Genomic DNA, 19388 nt, shown 5'->3' on the forward strand with positions numbered 1-19388 from the left:
GTGTGCATGTTGAAAACACACGGCAGGAACCATTATACACACCAGGTTATGTCGGTGGTTGATTCAACTCTTAAACTTAAAAATAACTTCTTACAATCGATTTGACTACTACTAAGCTTAAAAAACTGCTAGGGAAATTTTAAGCTTAATTTCGATTCAGAGAAGATACTAGAAGGAGCCTCATCCTTTTTCATGGACCATCACTTTGAACCAGGACCAGTTCTACAGGGGCACTGGCCAACAGTACCCCTGTAGAACTGGTCCTGGCCCCTGTTATGGCCTCTGTACTAAAGACATAATATTTAACACACTTCTTATGATGATATAACCTGACATGCCAGATTGAAAATGTGTGGCACTCTAGTTCTGTACATTATCAAGGAGGGAAATTCAGCAGAACTTTCCGAGCTGACTGGATGAAGCGACACCAAGTGCTCGCCTACCAAAGGTTGGTTTCAGCCAATCACGGTATCAAATTAAAACATAAGCAGCAGGCGTCATGAGAAACCATAAGAAGGTAAGCTAGTCAAGGCACTTCTTGCTGTTCTACTATCAAAGAAGAAATTGTGGATTCTTCCAAATCAGATGTGCTAGCAGCAGCTACCTGTGTGTTCTCCTGTGTTGCCATGTTTGGGTACGTTCGGCTGTAGGTTCAGCAGCTCTTGCTTTTGTCGCACCAGTATGTCCCGCCTTAAACCTCAACACTGCAACATGATTGACCCGAACTGTTTCTGCTTTGGATAGAATTACACTTCATTCCAGTACAGCAAGAAAAAGGAAAAATAAAAAGCATGTTCCCCAGGGTCACACATGCCCCCCCTGGCGTCGCACCGCGCCCCTATCAAGGGGGTGTGCCCCACTATTTGAGAAGTACTGAGTTAGTGCAATCTAGTACTATGTTCAACATTCAGATTTTGACCAAATAATGTGTCATTAAATCAATATAGATGGACAACAGTTTCTGTGTGTTACGTATTTTGTCTGAATTTTATTTTCTAAATGACTTATTCAGTGTTTCTAATTTCTTTCTCATTCGGTTTGTCATTGTCATGCTGAGAGTGTAGTTTTTTTCCTGGTTGTCCCATATCTCTTTTTCTCACCCCTTTGACACATTTCTCTCTCAACTTTATTTTCTGAAGCAGATGCAATGTGTCATGCCTTCAATTTAATTAAATCAGTTTCGCAACAGGGATAACATCCCATTTCCTCCCTTTTGCTGAGGAAATCTGCTACGACACTGTACGGCAGCCTGGACCACCATAGAATTTGTCTTTGCTGGACAGGACAACTTGAAAACAAATAACTAAGATGATATGCAGTAATATCTATGTCAATATTCATCACAGATATAATTAAAACTTTCTCTAGAAGTTCCCTAAATGTGTGGATCTGAAAAAGTAAAATAAACATAAATGTGTTTTACAGTTAAGAGACGGAAAAGCTGAGATATCTGTTATTTGAAATGAGAGGCAAAGAATATTTAGCAAGAATCAAAAGGTAATTAAATTAACATTCACCCTAGTTTTTCAAATCCCTCCACTGGATTCCTGTAGCTTTTATAATTGATTTTAAGATTTTATTACTTGTTTTTAAATACCTTTCCTGCCTTGTGCCCCATATCTTAGTGACAGGATGACCTGGTATGTTCCATCTAGGTCCAGCGGTCTACTGGTGAGACCTAAATGTCAAATAAGGAGGAATGAGGCCCATTTTCAGTTACTGTGCATTGGCTAAAGCTCTGGAACGCTCTCTGGAAAGCTCTAAGCTCTTGACTACTTTATCACATTTAAATAGATTCTTACAAACTACTTTTTATTGTCTCCTTCAATTAGATTGTATTGTTATTGATTGCAGATGGATGTTTTTTTTTCTGTTTCTCTGTCCTTTGCCATACCTTTTTGATCTGTAAGGCACTTCTCTGTTGCAGTTGCTAATTACACTTTCATACAATGGAATTCCCTTAGGCTTTTGCATTTTTTTCTTTTTTCCCCCCATCTTTTCCATGTAAAGCACTTTGAAAAACACTGACGTTGAAAATAATTATTTATTTTATTTATTTATTTTCTTTCACTTTCTTTTTTCAGGTATCACATTACACATGTCAGCTTAAATAATAATACATATGATTTAGCAATGGCATCAAGGTGTTACTCGATTGTATCTGTTGCTTTATGTCTGTTGGTTGTGCTGTTCTTTTTGCGTTTCTTTCCAGGTGATGGAGCAGAAAGAGGACGTTTTATCATTCTCTCCCTTTTATCTCTTCTTTCTTTCACCTCTTCTATTTCTTTTTTTTCTCTTCTTGTTCTTCCTTTACTCTCCTACTTTCCCATTGTAGAGTCCACATAATTTGAAATTCTCCCTGCAGGAATCACAATAAAGCTATTTACATGCACAAATCAAGCGGAGCATTATGGCGAAAGCTGTTTGCTCCACTTGTGAAAGTAAAATCTGTCGAGCTCTATTTGGCATTAAGATATCAATTCTTATTGCCACATTGCTAGACAGGACACTGGAAAAAAAAATGATTCCATCCCCCTCCTTGTCTTCTTCTTCTTCTTGTTATTATTATTTATTATAGACATAAATGCTTGCCAATGAAGGTCTTGCTTAACATTAGAATGTTGTTGTCTTTATTTCTAATTATTTATTAGACATATTCAAGTAAATAAACAAATAAATGTTTAGAAATCCAGAACTACACTAATAGCTTCTACCCAGCCTCCTGGCAGCCTTAACAGTAGACATTAGTCACTTTACCCATTTTATGGTTACTCAACCTAACCCGTAATGCTGGAACAAAACGCATGATCCAATCCTGTTGTGTTAAATCAACCCAGGCTTGGATCGATCCAAACTTCGGGGCTGGCTGACTAAAATAACTCAAAACGGGTTGTTGTTTTGTCCTGCAGTTTTACAGCATGCCTGTAACTATTACAGCATAAATGCCACCTGTCTTTAATCGGTGATGATATGGTGTATGAGGACTCCTTATTAAGTAGATAAATAATTACAGCATATGTTATAAACTCATCATACCCCCCCTGAACCGCCTAATGATCACAGCCACAATGAGAGCCAGAGAGCTGCACCTCCTCGACGGCGTCTGGCCGCTGAGGGGTTAAACGTCGTGTGATTGTAGGAAGTGGGTGGTAAAGGAGCCGAGGATGGAGCGACGTCTGTGTGGCAGGCAGAGAGCCATTTGAACCGGAAAAGCGACGGTACATCGGAGGAGACTGTACACAAAGCTCGCCGGACGACGCAAAAAAAAAAAAACAAACAAAAAAAAAAAAAAAACCTGCGTCCCGGTGAAGGAAAGCGAGCAGCGGTCGTCCAGTTTGGATGCCGCCGCGAGGACGCCGCTCGCGCGCTGCAGCTCCCGTCTGACGGCGGCGGTGGAAACGCTCAGATGCCCTGACGGTGCGGGGATGTCTCCCATCGCCGAGGCTCGTACGGCTCAGTGTGCGACACGCGCAGGGAACTAACTCTACGTAAGGGCAACGAGCGAATAGACTTTGCAGGACGAAGCCGGTGACTTCTTCGGGTGTCACATTTTCCACACGCTGACGGATGACAGAGGCTGAATCCCACGTCCAGCATAACGGATGTGAAGGAATGGGTTTTTTGTTTCGGCTCGTCGCGCGGAGTGCCTGGAGGTGAGGAGCTCTGCAAACTTGTTTGTGCTATCTAATCTGCGCCGCGATAACCTTCCGTCTGACCGTCTGGGGTCCTTGCGGGGGACTGCTCTCTATCACTCAGCTGGACTTCAGCACATCCCTCTGATCCCTCCACGAAGCCTCTCCTCCAAAGAGCAAACCCTGAAAGTGGTCCTTGTCTGACAGCATGGAGTGTCTGCTGGGGTGGAACACAGGAGCTACATTTTATGATGGCCCTGTTTTCACTGTCTTGTTTTGGCTCTAAACCAACCAAACCATCTTTGTTTCACTTTTCTAATGACAACAGCCATGATACAGCTTTAGTATTTTTTTTTTTAGTCTTTGCTTTTGCCTGAACATTGGCGTGGACCCGCAGCCAAGTGTGCTGCCGTGATGGTATATGGTGCTGGTTCCCTGGAAGCAACGCGAGACTTGGCCCTCAACTTTCAGCATTAGGAACCAAACCAAGAGACCCGCCAAAAGGCACGCGCCATGGATGATTCTGGCATCATCCGAAGACGGAGACTGCAGGTGAGAACGGTTTAACACCAGCTTTTAATAAAAGTAACAGCATATAAAGGTTAGGTCTTGGTATACTTTCTGTCCATATTATTATTATTATTATTATTATTATTATTATTATTATTATTATTATTATTATTATTATTATTATTATATTATTATTATTATTATTATTATTATTATTATTATTATTATTATTATTATTATTATATACCATGATTCGTTTTTAGATTACTTGTTCAAATACAAGCAAATCGAGCTCTAAACATGACTCTCCCCCCCCCCAAAAAAGGAAAGACTATCTTTAGGGAGGAATGGAAGCAGTTTGTCAACAATTGCTAAATTGTGTAATAGTTCCCAAAGATTGTGTCAGGAACATAGTTGGGCTCACACAACCCAACTGGTGTGGGGCCTTGAAAGCCAGTTTAAAGCTGTAGATAAATAAGAAACACAATTGTTGTTGAAGCATATGCATGAGTATTAAATCAGATAAACTGTTCTAACAGAAAACAACATACTGAATTTTTAATGTGGCTGTCTTTATACATCTGTCAGATTGACAGGTGCTGGTCAATACACCCTTTGCTGTTTTGTACCCTTGTATTTTTGCCCAGTTTTTACCTAACCAGTTCAGGTATGAAATGTATCCATGGGACATTTCGTACACTAGATACACATAGCACAATGTGTCTAGTAGACCGTTTGTCGGTTTTTCCTCTGAAGTAACACGGAATACTGGTTATGTGTTGGACACTTAGTCACACTTCCATCAAATTGCTTTCTCATATTTTAAGGACTAACACCCCACACCAAGTCAAGATATAAAATGGCTTCCTCGTAATTACCTTAGTACAAAATACCTTTTTATAGTTTTTCCAAACCATCCTTATTTTTAGCACGTTGCCAAGGTTTAACTGAAGAAATAGAAAATGTGTTTGTGAAAAGCCTAGCTCCAAAATGGCTTTTTTTTTTTTTTTTTTTAAATGTCACTCAATGTAAACACAGCCCTGTTGTTTTCATTCAATAGTTGGTTAAAAGAGCTATAAATAATTATAAAAAGCTGTTATAAGATGTGAACAACTGGAAATATATTTTTCCTTGATCTTTTAGCCAACTTTATATTGTCAAACCTTAAACTTTGTAATTTAAAAAGGGTTATTTGGTAGGGACTCATCAGCCAAAGTAGAAGTGCGTCAGTGGTCATCATGATAAGTGCTGTCCGAATAGTGCAGGTAGTTAGGAAGAAGCTTTCTATTTTAGCTCCTTTAGCATAGGAACCACACAATGTCCCTTACTGGCAATAAGGAACTATATGGAATCCCACAATCCTTTGCGGGACATGATGTTTGAGCACAGCCCACTTCACGGAAATTAACAAAAATATGCAAAGCTCCTTTCCTACCCATGATAGAGTTCTTACGTTTGACCTCATGAAAAGTCAGGGAACAAGAGCGAGGAGCTATAATTAGAACATTTCGGATTCAGCCATGGTCTCTGAGTGATTTCTTGAGTCTGCAGGTCTGGCAGTAATCAGACATGGGTGTGGCTAGTGAAATGGTTTAAAAAGCGGGCAATTCTATTTTACACAGGGCCAGGATAGTGTGGATAGTTGTTTCCTTTAATGAATAGAATGCTAACTTAAAAAGTGCATTATTGTCTTTTTTTTCCGGTTATCTTTGTGTGGTATCAAAATTAGTTTGATACCTGGTCTGCCTTGTAAATAAGAACTACTTTTCAGTCATCTCACCTTGTTAAATAAAGGCTATTATTATTATTATTATTATTATTATTATTATTATTATTATTATTATTATTTAAGGAGACTCCTAAGTTAACTATAACAGAAAAATTATAATAATTTTGAAAACACTAGAGGCTTCAAACATCTCCAATATCTTGTACCGTATTTTTCAGACTGTAAGGCACACTTAAAATACTAAAAATTTTCTCAAAAATTGATGGTGCGCCTTATAATCCGGTACACCTCATATATGATTACCGTTGTGCTTTTCTGACGGATTTTATGTGGTACAATGTGCTCAAAAATATGTTTAAATGTGTAAGTATGACTTTGGTAAGCAATGAAGTCACTCCTCTTAATAGATATTTGTAGCATTACGGTACACTGTGTCACTACATGATCGGACCCCTGAGCTGTCCACAATACTGCCTGACTCTAATGTCGAAACTAGAAGTGCATTCATGTAAAGCAGCCTGCACCTGGAGCACGTGCTGGTAACAATAAACCAAATAAGTTAATTCAGTATAAAATTTAGGTTTATTTTGGCCTTATGTTAGAAACAGGGCTGTGTAGTCCAACTACTCTGTCCTCCCAACAGAGATGAGTAGCTGTCTCTCACAGGAGAGAGCTTTGTACAGGGAAGGGCCAGAGTGATATTACACACATGGGAAGAATATTTAATGCGCCTTATTATCTGGTGCGCCTTATGATCCGAAAAATACGGTAGATTAAAAACCAAGCCCTTGAAGCTGACCTCTTGCAGGTGTGGAAGCCTAATCTACTGAGACATGTTTACTGTTCAAGCCACTCCCTGCTGGCCTGTCCCTCTTTTTTCCTGAACGGATTTACAGTAATAAACATCTCTGCTGACATATCTAACAAGCAGCTCTACAAAGTAGTTGTTTCAATGGACATTGGCATGATGAGATTCTCATGATAATCTTTAGTGAACATGGCATGTTTTAATAATAATAATAATACATTTTATTTAAAAGGCGCCTTTCTAGACACTCAAGGTCGCCGTACAGAAGGGTAAAAAACAGAATGTCAGGAACAGAATCAAAACAAAAAACATTTAAAAAATAAATAAAAAATAAATAAATACCGAGGCTGGGACAGGGAAATTGATAATTAAAGAGAATAGGCGGTCTTAAACAGATGAGTTTTGAGTTGTGATTTAAAATTTTGAAGTGAGTCCGTGTTTCTAAGTAGGGGTGGTAGAGAGTTCCAGAGGCGGGGGGCAGAGCGGCTGAATGCTCTGCTCCCCATGGTGGTGAGACGGGCGGAAGGGACAGACAGGTGTAAAGCAGATGAGGATCTAAGAGCACGGGAGGGGGTGGGAATGTGCAGGAGGCCTGACAGATAAGGGGGGGCTAGGTGGTGAAGGGCCTTGAATGTCACCATGAGAATTTTATATTGAATGCGGAACTGCACGGGGAGCCAGTGAAGCTGTTGGAGGACCGGGGTGATGTGGTGGATAGAGGGAGTTCTTGTTATGATGCGAGCAGCTGAGTTCTGGACCAGTTGTAGTTTATGGAGTGATTTCTGAGGAAGGCCGAAGAGGAGAGAGTTGCAGTAATCCAGTCGGGAGGTGACAAGGCTGTGCACAAGTATGGCAGCAGTGTGTGGGGTAAGGGAGGGACGGAGGCGGTTGATGTTTCTTAAGTGAAAGTAGGCAGACCGGGTAATGTTATTGATATGGGATTGAAAAGATAGGGTGCTATCGAGGATGACACCCAGACTCTTGGGTTTTCACCCAAAATACTGTTTTCACTGTATTACAGAATCGATGCAAAGATTTGAACAAAAAAATGTATAACATTATCTAAGTTCTTTGATTTAAAACACAGAAGTATTACTCCTGCTGCAAAAGTTACTCCTGCTCAAAAAAGTAGTGTTTTAACGGGTAAAGGGATAACGGGTAAATCATCCGCTCCATTCGTCTTGTTTGTGTTCGGTCTAAATGCACCTGTAGAATTGAATTTAAAAGAATAGATTCTTAAGTACTATGATTCCAGGACATCTTCTGAGTTTAGAAGAATTATTCAATCTGGATATTAAAGTTTTTCAGAGTTCTGGGTCTTTGTGACTTCTAGACTGACCCATTTGATAATTGTTCTTATTGCACTGGAAGAGAGACATTTATTTTCTTCACACAACAATATGACATTTGTGTCTTTTAACATTTGAATCACCAATCATGCATGTATCATCAGAGAAAAGTATTGCTTTAATTTTTCTGAGATTAGTGATTATTTCATCAGACAATTGAACACTGTCTGAAATATGAAAAATAGACCAATTAAAGTAGGTTAGCATGTTTTGTCCTGCATCTAATCACTTGTGTGTTAAAGTAAACTAGGGCTGGATGATAATTCAATAAGAATATATGTCGATCGACAGACGTATATCGATGATGGAAAAAAGGTCAGTAAAAGTTCAACAGAATAGCAGTTTTTCTTCCTCTTGCATTTTAGCCATGTTAGTTAATATTACAGTCATTACATCGTCCCAACCAATCACAAACACAGACCCAGTAATGCTTCGTCCCCATTCAAAGAGTTCAGAGAGCACGCATTATTTATTAAAAACTTGTAGGTTTGGTAAAAAGTTGGTTGAATAAATGGTTGAGTTTGAATTCAGTGTTTGTGTGTTCTGTATCTAAAAATATGTCGCTAAGCAATGGCATAAAATGGCCAGGGCTGCACTTAAGATATGTTTTGAATTTGTTGATAATTATCGATATCGATCAGCATGATTTTTGTTTTATCAATATACTTTTTTTCTATATCGTCCAGCCCTAGTGTAAAAACTAATAAATGTGGGCCAATTGTAATGTAAAGATCTTAATATCAACAAAAAAGTCACTTCTTGATTGTAACTGTGTTATATTTATTGCCACAATATTTATTTTATAGATTGATTAGATTTGATTAGTTTTATAACACCAAAAAACAAGAAGAAAAAAATGGCGGTTGCAATTGGGTCAGCTAAAAACAAAGAAAGTATATCTAATTTTTTATACAGATGAAAGCATGAATGAAATCTACAGATTTTTAGTGTAAACGTAAGTAATAATAAGAAGGAAGCAGGTCATTTCTGCCCTTGCTTAAATCACTATAAATGATAAGTTCTCATTTGAAAGTAATTCGCTTTGTTATTGAGCTCCTGTTTGAATGTAATGATGCATTCACATCGAATGCGATTCCTGCGAAAATAGTGTTGGTTGCTGTCCATTTCGCATACATAAACTGTGACAGCGGCCTCACCGCGCTTCATCTTCTCATCAAATAGGAGGAGCTTCTATCCGCTTGTCTGTTCAACTCAACAGGGCAGACTGGGATTTCACCAAGCGAGTCATGGTGCTGTATTTAATGAGGAACAACAGCGCAGGCTTTCCTGCAGGTCGGTCATCCGATCCTGCAGAGATTCTCCCAGTACAGGGAGTCCAGGAGCTACGGCTGGATCACGGTCACTTCTTTCGGTGCTTCTGTCGGTCCAAGATCTGAAATAGTTATCCCGCTTGGGGGACGGATAACCTGTACAACAGCGGTAAGGACAGCATGAGATCAGAGCAAGAGACCGGGCAGACAGAGCACCTGACCCGGCCGTAGAAGCGGGGGCTGGTCAGACCAGTTCTGGAGCTACAAGAGGAGGACGAACGATGAATGATTTAACTGTCCTTTTAAGGGCTAAATTAAAACAGCTTTTTTCAAAGCAACCCACAAACCACTAAAGAGCACCCCTTACTTCATACCACATCAACATTCATTTTCCTATCTTATATTTTGATTGAAAAAAGCGTAAACTCCGCTGAGCTCCTTCACCCTATGTCACAGCAACATCCAGTCCATGATTGATGTACCCCTCCTGACCCTGCCTTTTGCATAGGAATAAAATTTAGATCCCCCGCTCAGGCCGCCTCAATTGCGTTCAATGTGAATGCACCATAAAGAACCCCATGTACTTTCGCGGACATGAATTTGCGGACTCTAGTGTGTGAACAAATGTGTGAGCCGGCATTACTTGCGTGGACATGAGTGCGCGGACTCCGCACAGACAGGTATGCGCAGACCCTTTAGACTCATGTTTGTTTATGCATTTAATTTGTTCAAACTAATAATGGTTCTTTTTCAACATGTACAATACCCTGCTCAGCGATAATATGGTCAAACGTTGACAAAAAAAGTGATGCCCATGCAGTTTGAGAGAGTTAAAAATACATTCATGCTGGATTGGATGTCTATATAGTGTCAGGAAGACGCTTTCTTATGTATGAATAGAAATCCATGGCAGAGAAGGGCTATTCTGGATTGCGCTCCGATGTATCTGTGTTACCAGTTTGTTCCTATGTACCTTAGCCGTACCAAGAATCCAGAATTTCCAGTGTGTGAATGCACGACATTCTTGCCTTCGTGTACATATGAAATCGACCCCCAGCCCATGTTTGCGCTCTCCATTTACTGTTAAGTGATCAATATCCATATCTCACACAGAGGATGTCTAAACGCTGAGGATGTGGTGCTGTTACCAGACCCATTAGCAGGACTTAATGGTGGCCTAAGAGCCCTGTGTGCCCTTAGAGAGGAAGATCAACCACCAACAGCAGGACAAGCTGAAAGGCTTGAGGGCTGGGTGGGGGCGGCATAGACTGGAAGAAGACAGCAGCGGTGGGCTATGAGAGGACCAGTTTAAATGGCTCGTTTAAACATTATTATAACCCATTTAGTCTGTATTATGGTCATTGAAGAGGCTAAGTAGGTGAAATCAATTATTATTTTACAGTTAAATGCTGCAGACTAGTCTTCTCTTACCTCATATGACAAACATAATGCATTTCCTTTAGGTTTATACTGAACAAATTAGGCATGGCTACTCTCTCTCATCTCTGACTCCTCTATTCAGTTTAAAAGTACTTTGTCTCAAGGTGTTTACTTAATTGTTTCCTTCAATATTCTGTGAGTTTCAGTATGACAAATTCTGCAGTTATTATGACCATAAAATAGGAGGAACTAAGGTGTTACAAAATAGCAAAAAAGGTTAGAGGACATGGTGATGAATTGATTCACACCAGGCATCTTCAATCTGTAGGCCTTAAATGAAAGTATAGCAATTTCTTAGGTAGGGTTGCCACAATAAAAATTTAAAACTCGATACTGATACTAAGAAAAATACTCAATGCTCTATATCAGTTTAGATACTATGTCAATTATATATATATATATATATATATATTCAATATATATTCAATATATATATATATATATATATATATATATACAGTTTTTCTACAGGCATACCATGTAGAAAAACTGGTTGCCTACTTAAACCAGGGCATCCGAAGACTGAATCTTAGTTGCGTACTTGACTTTAGTAAATGAAGACTGGATCCAGCGTCTAAGTAGGTGGGCCACATTGATGTAATAGTGACTTGTGTTTGCATAACCTTCAACCATTTGGATTATTCATGTTACTGTGTGTGTGTGTTCATGTCGAGTGGGTGTATGTTAGCAAGTTTTTCACCTGGAGGTGCACAGTTGTTAGAGAGCTGAGAATGGTAAAAGGCCTGCAACACACAGCACCCAAGAGCAGCAAAGGACAGGTGGAATCGGCTTCTGGAGGCTGCAGCAGCCCCAGGCAGACGACACAAGGCTTCACCTTAGGGCAGCCATCTGTCCCACACAGAGGTATGTCGTCAGTGAAGCATATGAGCAGCAGCCTTCAAGCCAAAGAGGCACAGGGTGAGATGTAGGGCACTGGGCCCCCTCCCTGACCCAGCCGCACTGCAATCTCCAGCTGCGCAGGCCATGTCGACCTGGCAGCCCAGGGTCCGCACCGCTCCCTGGGAGCAAGACCGCCCTGCTCATATTAGGGGCAGCCTCCCAGAACACCCACTGCCTAGAGAAGAACCAAGGAAGGGAGGGAACATTACCGTCCCACGTGGTGAGTTAGCCCCAAAGAGGTCAGGATGCCCACCTGAGCCCAGCGTAGCCCCTGAAGCCATTGGCTATCAGACAGCCCCATTACCCACAGAAACAACTGCACACTAAGAGGGTTGTGTCATCTATCGGTTTCCAGATCCACTTTTGTGATGCCACCAAGAAGGGAAAATTAGGGGCAGACTGGGAATGTGTGCTCTAGGCCCATTGATAGGTCTTCATAAACTTTTAAACTTGCTACATATGCCACGAGAACCTAGAAAGTAGTTAGTGTTCTCAGGGTTGCAAGAATGAGAAAAAAGTTTGTTTTTGCTGTGTTTATTCATACTTCACAAGAAGCTTAGGGCGAACAACAAGAAAGCATAACATATGCAGTATAGTATGTAAATGTCTGTTTTCATATGTAATGTGGTCTGGGCCATACGATATGGCCTGAAACAAATGTCACAAATAGTTTAGAATTACAGCCATACACAATATATATATCACTACACTGAAAATCCGTTCCTGGTTACTATAATATTGTTTCATTCTAATGCAGCTATGAACAGTAACGCAGACTCTGGCCATCCTTTTAACAGCAGGGCAAAAGCAACAGACTTTGCTGCTTTTTTGCCACATAATCCAACACTAAGAGTGATATTTTCTTCAGTTCCATACCAGAGCCGGCAGCTTTGAAAAGAATTTCTCCCTGTATTTGTGCATTCCCACAAACACATGAGAATCCATCTTGTACCGCTACCGCCTCAGCCGTTCGGATTTTGGTTCAGGCCAATCATGTTGCAGTGTTATCTGTGACGAAAGCAAGAACTGCCGAGCCCACAGCCAAACCAACACAAACATGGCAGCGCATGAGGACGCACGCCTAACTGCTGCTATCACATCTGTTTTATAAGAATCCACAATTTCATCTTTCATTGTAGAACAGCAAGAAGTGCCTTGACCAGCGTAACTTGTTGTGGTTTCTCATGGCGCCTGTCGCTTACATTTTCAATTGATACCGTGATTGGCTAAAACCCACCTTTGCTCAGCGGGCACTAGGTGTTGCTTCACTGAACGTCCCTTCTTTCCCCGAATGGATGCGATGGGAGCAGACCCAGATTAATAATGTGCAGAAAAGAGAGTGTTACACATTATCAGTCTGGCTTGTCAGGTAATATTTTTGCAGCAGTAGTAAGCATAACTGTTGCTTTTCTGTGTTAAATAAAAGCAAGTAGATCATGCTTCTTTTCGACGTTTGTGTTTACACCGTAGTATTTTCACTCGGCATTACACCATAAGAGTCTCTCTTCAACCCCTGCCCATATATGAACATCTACAGATTACGAAGGTGCATACTTGGATAATTTATGTAATTTAGATTTACCAAATTAAAATGTTTGCTGCTTTTAATATTCTGTCAATCTTCCAGTCCCTTTCACCACATTGTGGTGTTTGTTGAGGGGGATATTGCATCAGCTAAAGCCCACAAAATAGATTAACACGAGGCTTTGTCTAATATTAATATCTCATTTAGAGAAACACTGTATGAGAGGCTGAGCTCAAAAGCAGGAGTGCATGAATGATGTAATAAAAAACAATTGTTGCATCTTTAAGCAGTAGCTTAGGGATTCCAAGACAGAAGTTATTATATTATCTATGGTGGAAGTTGAGGGTAAATAGTATAAAAAATGGGTGCTGCCCAACTCTACTTTTATTGTATAGGATTCTTCTCTGCAACCAAACTGGTTGGCAGTGAGGTACGGCCTGAGGGTAATAATTTAGTGTCTAATGAAGCTAGTAAAAATAGAAAGTAGATTAGCTAAAAGGATTATTAGTGCAGTGATCTGTAGATCTGCAGAGACTATTGCATTTTATTTGACTGTAGCTTCATGCGAGTGCCTGACTGATGTAAGGCGATTTCATCTCAAGCAAAATCTCTTTGTGCAATAGTAGGTGTTTGTGGAGCACACTTACGCTTAACCCATATGCTCTTTTACTCACGCTCACAAACAAAAGCATGTCTCATCCCTGTGTGAGGTAGGAGTAGAGAGTGCGCTACTAACACACACACTTGGAAGCATAATTTGTCCAATATTTTGTTCTGGGCGGCGTGCCCATTTTCAGTATGCTAAGCACAGGGGATAAGAGTGTGATCACTGCGAGGGCCCAGTTCTCTGTGCCAAATCCTGTCACTCACTGCTTTGTTATGCCTCAACATGTCCTTCTGATGTCAGTATTAATCAGAAAAGTTTGGGTTTGAACTTAGAGAGTGAGGCATTTACAGCTCAGCAGATTAGATCCAGGATATATTTTGGAATTAACTGAAAAAAACAAAAAAAAAAACAACAACACTATTTTCATCCCTGCTGTTGTTTTCAATTTTTCCATTTTTTTGTAAATAGTCTAATTATTGACTTTAAATACACAAACACGTATACATGCACATTTTGTACATTTCATATATTACACTACTCGGTTGCACTTTTATTGTAATTTGGGGATGCTGAGTTGCATAACTATACGGTTTTATTTTTCTTATGTTATAAATTTGCCCTCACTGTACAGTCTCGTATTCTTAATTTTTGTTTTTACATTTTTACCTTGTGTGAATCTGCTTGCTTCAGTTTGCCTTTTACTTTATTGTCGACATACCTGAATTTCCCCGCAGGCAGAGAATAAAAGATATTATATATTATCCCATCCTATTCTATTGGCCCGAGAAAGCAAAATATCTCGTTTCTGACCTGATCTCTGAAGAAGATAATAATAGAAACATTTCAGTTCTGAAAATTTAAAGATCAACGTGAAACAGAGATATTGTATGACTTGAAATGTTAAATGGCATATTTCTAAATGCAATGTTTTTAAATTAAATAATTAAACTAAGGAATAAACTGTGGGATGTTTGCCCTGCCGCCTGCTGTTACTTTGGCAGTAAAAACAGAGCAGACGCCTTGTAATTTACCCACAACACCACAGCCCCACATATTAACATTTTTATGTCTTTGTTTGCTGTTTGGCCTTTGTTTCTCCTTGGCAGTTGAATGAAGTCTTCACAAGCAAAACTACAACCACTTTCAATTCTTAGGTTTTTTTACATCTGGATATGATAAAAATGTCCACGTTCTAAAATTATTGGATCATTGCTGTTTTCCCACAGAATCAACAGTGTCGTTATTCACTAGCCAAACATAAAGCAGAAATAGAAGTGTGTGTAAAAACCAGTTTCATCAAGCGATTTTATAGATTGTAGAGCTACTGTTAGCAACAATAAGTAAAAGCAGCACCACGCCTATATGGATGTTTCAATTCATTGAAGTTTGCAGGCTTTCCCTCCTGTAAAGCTCACTTAAGGCTCCACCACAGCATTTCAATCAGGTCAAAGTCTGGAATTTGGCTGAGCAATGGCTAGGGCTGGACGATAATTCAATAATAATATATACCAGTTGAAAGACATATAGTGTATTACGAAAAAAAGGGTAATTAAAAAGTACAATAGAATAACAGTTTTCCTTCCTTTTGCATTCTAGCTATGTAGGTTTTTATTACATTATATCCTCCCAGTCAATCATAAACACAGACCAACTAACACTCCCTCACCAAGCTCCGCCCCCTTCAAAAAGTTCAAATTCTTCTTTTCTTTTTTAAAAACTTGCAGTTTTGGTAAAAAATTGGTTGACTAAAGGGTTGAGTTTGAATTCAGTGTTTGTGTGTTCTTTACTTAAAATAGGTCATAAGCAATAGCATACAATGGCCAGGGCTGTGCCTAAAATATATGTTTTGAATTTTTTGATAATTATTGATATCGATTAATATAATTTCTATTTTATCAATATGCTTTATTCTGCGATAGACTGACCAACTGTCCAGGGTGCAATAGGCCCATTGACATCTGGAGATAGGCACCAGCACCCCTCGTGACCCCACAAGGGATAGACGTGTTAGAAAATGGATGGATGGATGGATATGCTTTATTTTCTATATATTGTCCAGCCCTAGCAATGGCAACATCTTGAGTCCCACATTCTCCTATGGATGATGCATTTGACTTGAATGCTGGCTCGGAGTTTATCTGCTTGGCTGTGTCTTTCCTAGATGAAGCCACTTCAGGAGCTACTATTACCATTAACCACTAACTTTCACATGCTCTGTCTTCTCAAACTCCTAGTCGGTTGTGGCAGATGGTCATTCATGCTGAATCTGGTTCTGGTGGAGGTTTCTTTTTGTTAAAGGAGAGTTCTCTTCTCCACTACTGCTATGTGCATGCTCTGTATGAGGGATTGCTAAAAAGTCAACAACACAGTGCAGGCAGCAATGACTCGATGCAATCTGCTGGATTTGTTGTTTCATTGCTTCAATATTTAATATTCACCTACGCAACAGAGCTTTGCATGGTGCAGCACTGCGCTGTGCGAAGGGGGAGCTCAGACTAACAGAACCCTGTCTTTGGGCTGTCTGTGTCCATCACTAATAACAGCTAGTGTTAGCGGATGTTGTCTGGGACGTTCACTATTTCACTTTTACAGATACAGGAGCTTTACTGACCTTTTCATGTTGGCAGCCTGCCAGGCCTGTAATAGGTTCTATACTGGGGTTTGTCAAATTGCTAAATCTAGAACAGCACAGTGCGCATGTGCCACAGCCAGTTTTGAATTTGGACAAAAGTTGAGAGGTAAAGCTTGTATAGTTTACTTGTATGAGTCAAATAGTGAACAGACCTATCCTGTATATCATCTCAATCGACATGGTAAGAACAAGACACTGCTGCTTTGGTATCTACCGGAGTGACTCGTGAAATGGTGACCATGAGCAGAGTTTTGTTTCATTCCTTTTCCTAAATCATGCAAAATGTTAGCATCGGAAAAGCAAGAGGGCTTTACAGTGGAAAATGTGACCAAAGACACATGTATGCGCCGTCTACATTTGAATTGAATTTCAGACCCAATACCAGCGACTGCAGCGTATGTGCAGGTATAATTATTTGGATTTTTCTTAGCAGAATGAAAACGTCATCATACAGTCCTTGACATCCCTCATCACCGCACACTTGTGCTGAAACCGTATGAAATGGGCTGGTGGCTTCATTTGCAGAAATGTGCAATTTGATATTCTTGAGAATGAGTGTGCAAATAGGCAATAACAGTAGTGTTATTTTACCATGATGGATCACAAACTTCTCAGCTGGGGGTCATACCCCTCAGTCTTGGAAAGAAGCCGTTTCTGATTTTATTAGCTCTGGATTTGATGCCTCTGAGGCGTTTACCTGATGGGAGAGGGGCAAAAAGTGCATTGCCTGGGTGGGTGGGATCAGTGGAGATGCGTCTGGCAGTGCAGGTGGAGGGAGATAAAAGGAGTCTAGCAAAAATAATGTCACATTTTTATGCACAAATAGACATTCACGGCTGTCCATTCTACTATCCGTGACCTACCGGCGTATCCATGCAGGGTTGGGGAGTGCTTGGTGCATTTCTCCAGCGGTCATTGGGTAAGAGGTAGGGTACACCCTGGACCAATGTCTGATCACACAGAATCTCATTTGAGAGTCTTTGTTTTATCATTGTAAACGGGCTATTATTTAAAACCCTCTGTTATGGCAAATTCAACCAAATTTGCAAAACGAGTGATCAGAAATGAATTCTCAGTGACATTGTAAACAAGTTTTGGTCTGACACATATAGGCATAGCAGAGTAATCCATGCATTCATGTTTGATGTCACGTTTTCCTTATGGTACCTATTGCATCAGTAAGTGATACCCTAGAACACTGTTACGCTTATTATAATAGGATTTGTAACAGGATGCTGTAGTATTTCTGTTGCCCCAAACAGAGTGCTGCAAAAAGCAATGCTGACAGCTTTTTTAAAAAAAAAAACACCTATAATTGACAAGTACGGAGTAGAAATGCGTTGACCTTCTTTTGGCATGAAATTGTTTATATGGTTATATGACAGGAGAATCTGCCACAGCTGTTACTGTGCCCAAAGTCATGATAACTAATATGATTTATGATGAAATGTTTGGAAGTGTGGATTTACTCTTTTAGTTATCTTCCACTCCTCTTGAATAAATATTTACATTATAGGACTCAAAGATTTTGAGCACGAGTAAAGGAATAATTCTCCCAATTGTCATGCATTATTGTTATTACTTGACTTCTGACAGACAGCGCGCTAGAAGTGATGCGATGACCAGTACCATGGCAACAGAGCATACGATGTCTTTGGATTGGACAGACTTTGAGAGGGAGCAGGTGTTGGCGGCTTTATCCATTAGCCAGGCATATCACCCCATTTCCACACACACACACACACACACACACACACACACACACACACACACACACACACACACACACACACACACACACACACACACACACACACACACACACACAGAGTGAGAGAGAGAGAAGACTCCTATGGGGCTCTCTGTGAGTCACCCTGGCCAAGCTCACTTCCTCTTGATGATGTAGTGTATTAGCATCCCAGAAAGAGCTCACCATAACAGATGATCTCACTCTCATTGAAAAAAAGGTTGATGCTCTCTTCAATAAATGTTATGATGAACTCTAAGTGTTTTTTTAATCTCTTCAACATTTGATTTTTTTTTCCATTACTTGAATGTCAGCTAGAGGAGATTGTGTTCTTGTGTGTATATAAACTATGTATTTTTAATTTTTTTTAAATATATAACATTACACATTTTATTAAACTTGAAGGGATGGTAAAGTCAGAACATAGTATGTTTATTTAATTAACATAGCTAAGGTATTCATACCCTGTAAAGATGACCACGTCAACCACAGACTTTAGTGTCGTTTGTTGAAATTATAGACCGACAGAAATTAGATCATGATTACAAAGAGAAAGTTTAACTATTCATGATTTTCATTTTCTGAGAAATAATCTACAAAGCGTGCCGTTCTTTTTTAGGACCACTCAGTCAATAACTTGTAAAACCACCTTGTGTTGCAATTACATCTGTAAGTCCTGGGGCATGTCTCTACCAGCTGTGCTAATCTAGACTCATTTTTCACCATTCCTCTTTGCTAAATAGCTTATCCTCAGTCAGATTACATTGACAGCGACTGTGATCAACAATATTCAGCTTTTGCCATGGATTCTGTTTTTGTTTTTGCGCTTGACTTTCACTGAGCCATTCTGACATCACTATATTTGAGTTCCTCTGACCTTATTTTCACCTGCTTTCCTTCTTATATTCGTGACCATGCTATGCTTTGTCACTCGCACTTGTCTCATACTGCTGTCAAGCCTTTGTGTCTCTACTGCCTCATTTGAGCAAGAAAAAAAAAATCCTCAAACATTAACATCTTTTTGTCAAGCCATTAGGCAGTATAAAATATCTTGATTGGTACAGCACGGCAGGATGACAATAGAAATTGAGTAATCTGATTTTATCTAAACTGATTCTTCAATGGTTTTAAATTACAAGCAGACGGACAACAAGCAGTGTACAGATTCATCATTGAAGAACCTAATAACATCAGGGTCCTTGCTGTTGTTTCCCAATGTCATAAATATAGCAGCAACA

The 19388-nt window shown here is 39.8% G+C and overlaps 1 protein-coding gene across 5 annotated transcripts in view; it reads left to right on the forward strand.

The window, feature by feature from the left end:
- Positions 1 to 3103: 3103 nt before the first annotated feature.
- LOC105916145 (microtubule-associated serine/threonine-protein kinase 1) overlaps positions 3104 to 19388 on the forward strand; it is a 116540-nt gene continuing 100255 nt past the window's right edge. For 4 of the 5 annotated variants that reach the window (XM_036136814.1, XM_021309496.2, XM_036136817.1 and 1 more), the window contains exon 1: positions 3105 to 4184. In XM_036136814.1, the coding sequence (XP_035992707.1) occupies positions 4146 to 4184 (39 nt within the window). In that variant the 5' untranslated portion in view covers positions 3105 to 4145. Of the gene's footprint in view, positions 4185 to 19388 lie in introns of all 5 variants that reach the window. The other variant, XM_036136816.1, reaches the window with a different exon arrangement.

Source organism: Fundulus heteroclitus, chromosome 5 (assembly GCF_011125445.2).
Source record: "Fundulus heteroclitus isolate FHET01 chromosome 5, MU-UCD_Fhet_4.1, whole genome shotgun sequence".
NCBI lineage: Eukaryota > Metazoa > Chordata > Actinopteri > Cyprinodontiformes > Fundulidae > Fundulus > Fundulus heteroclitus.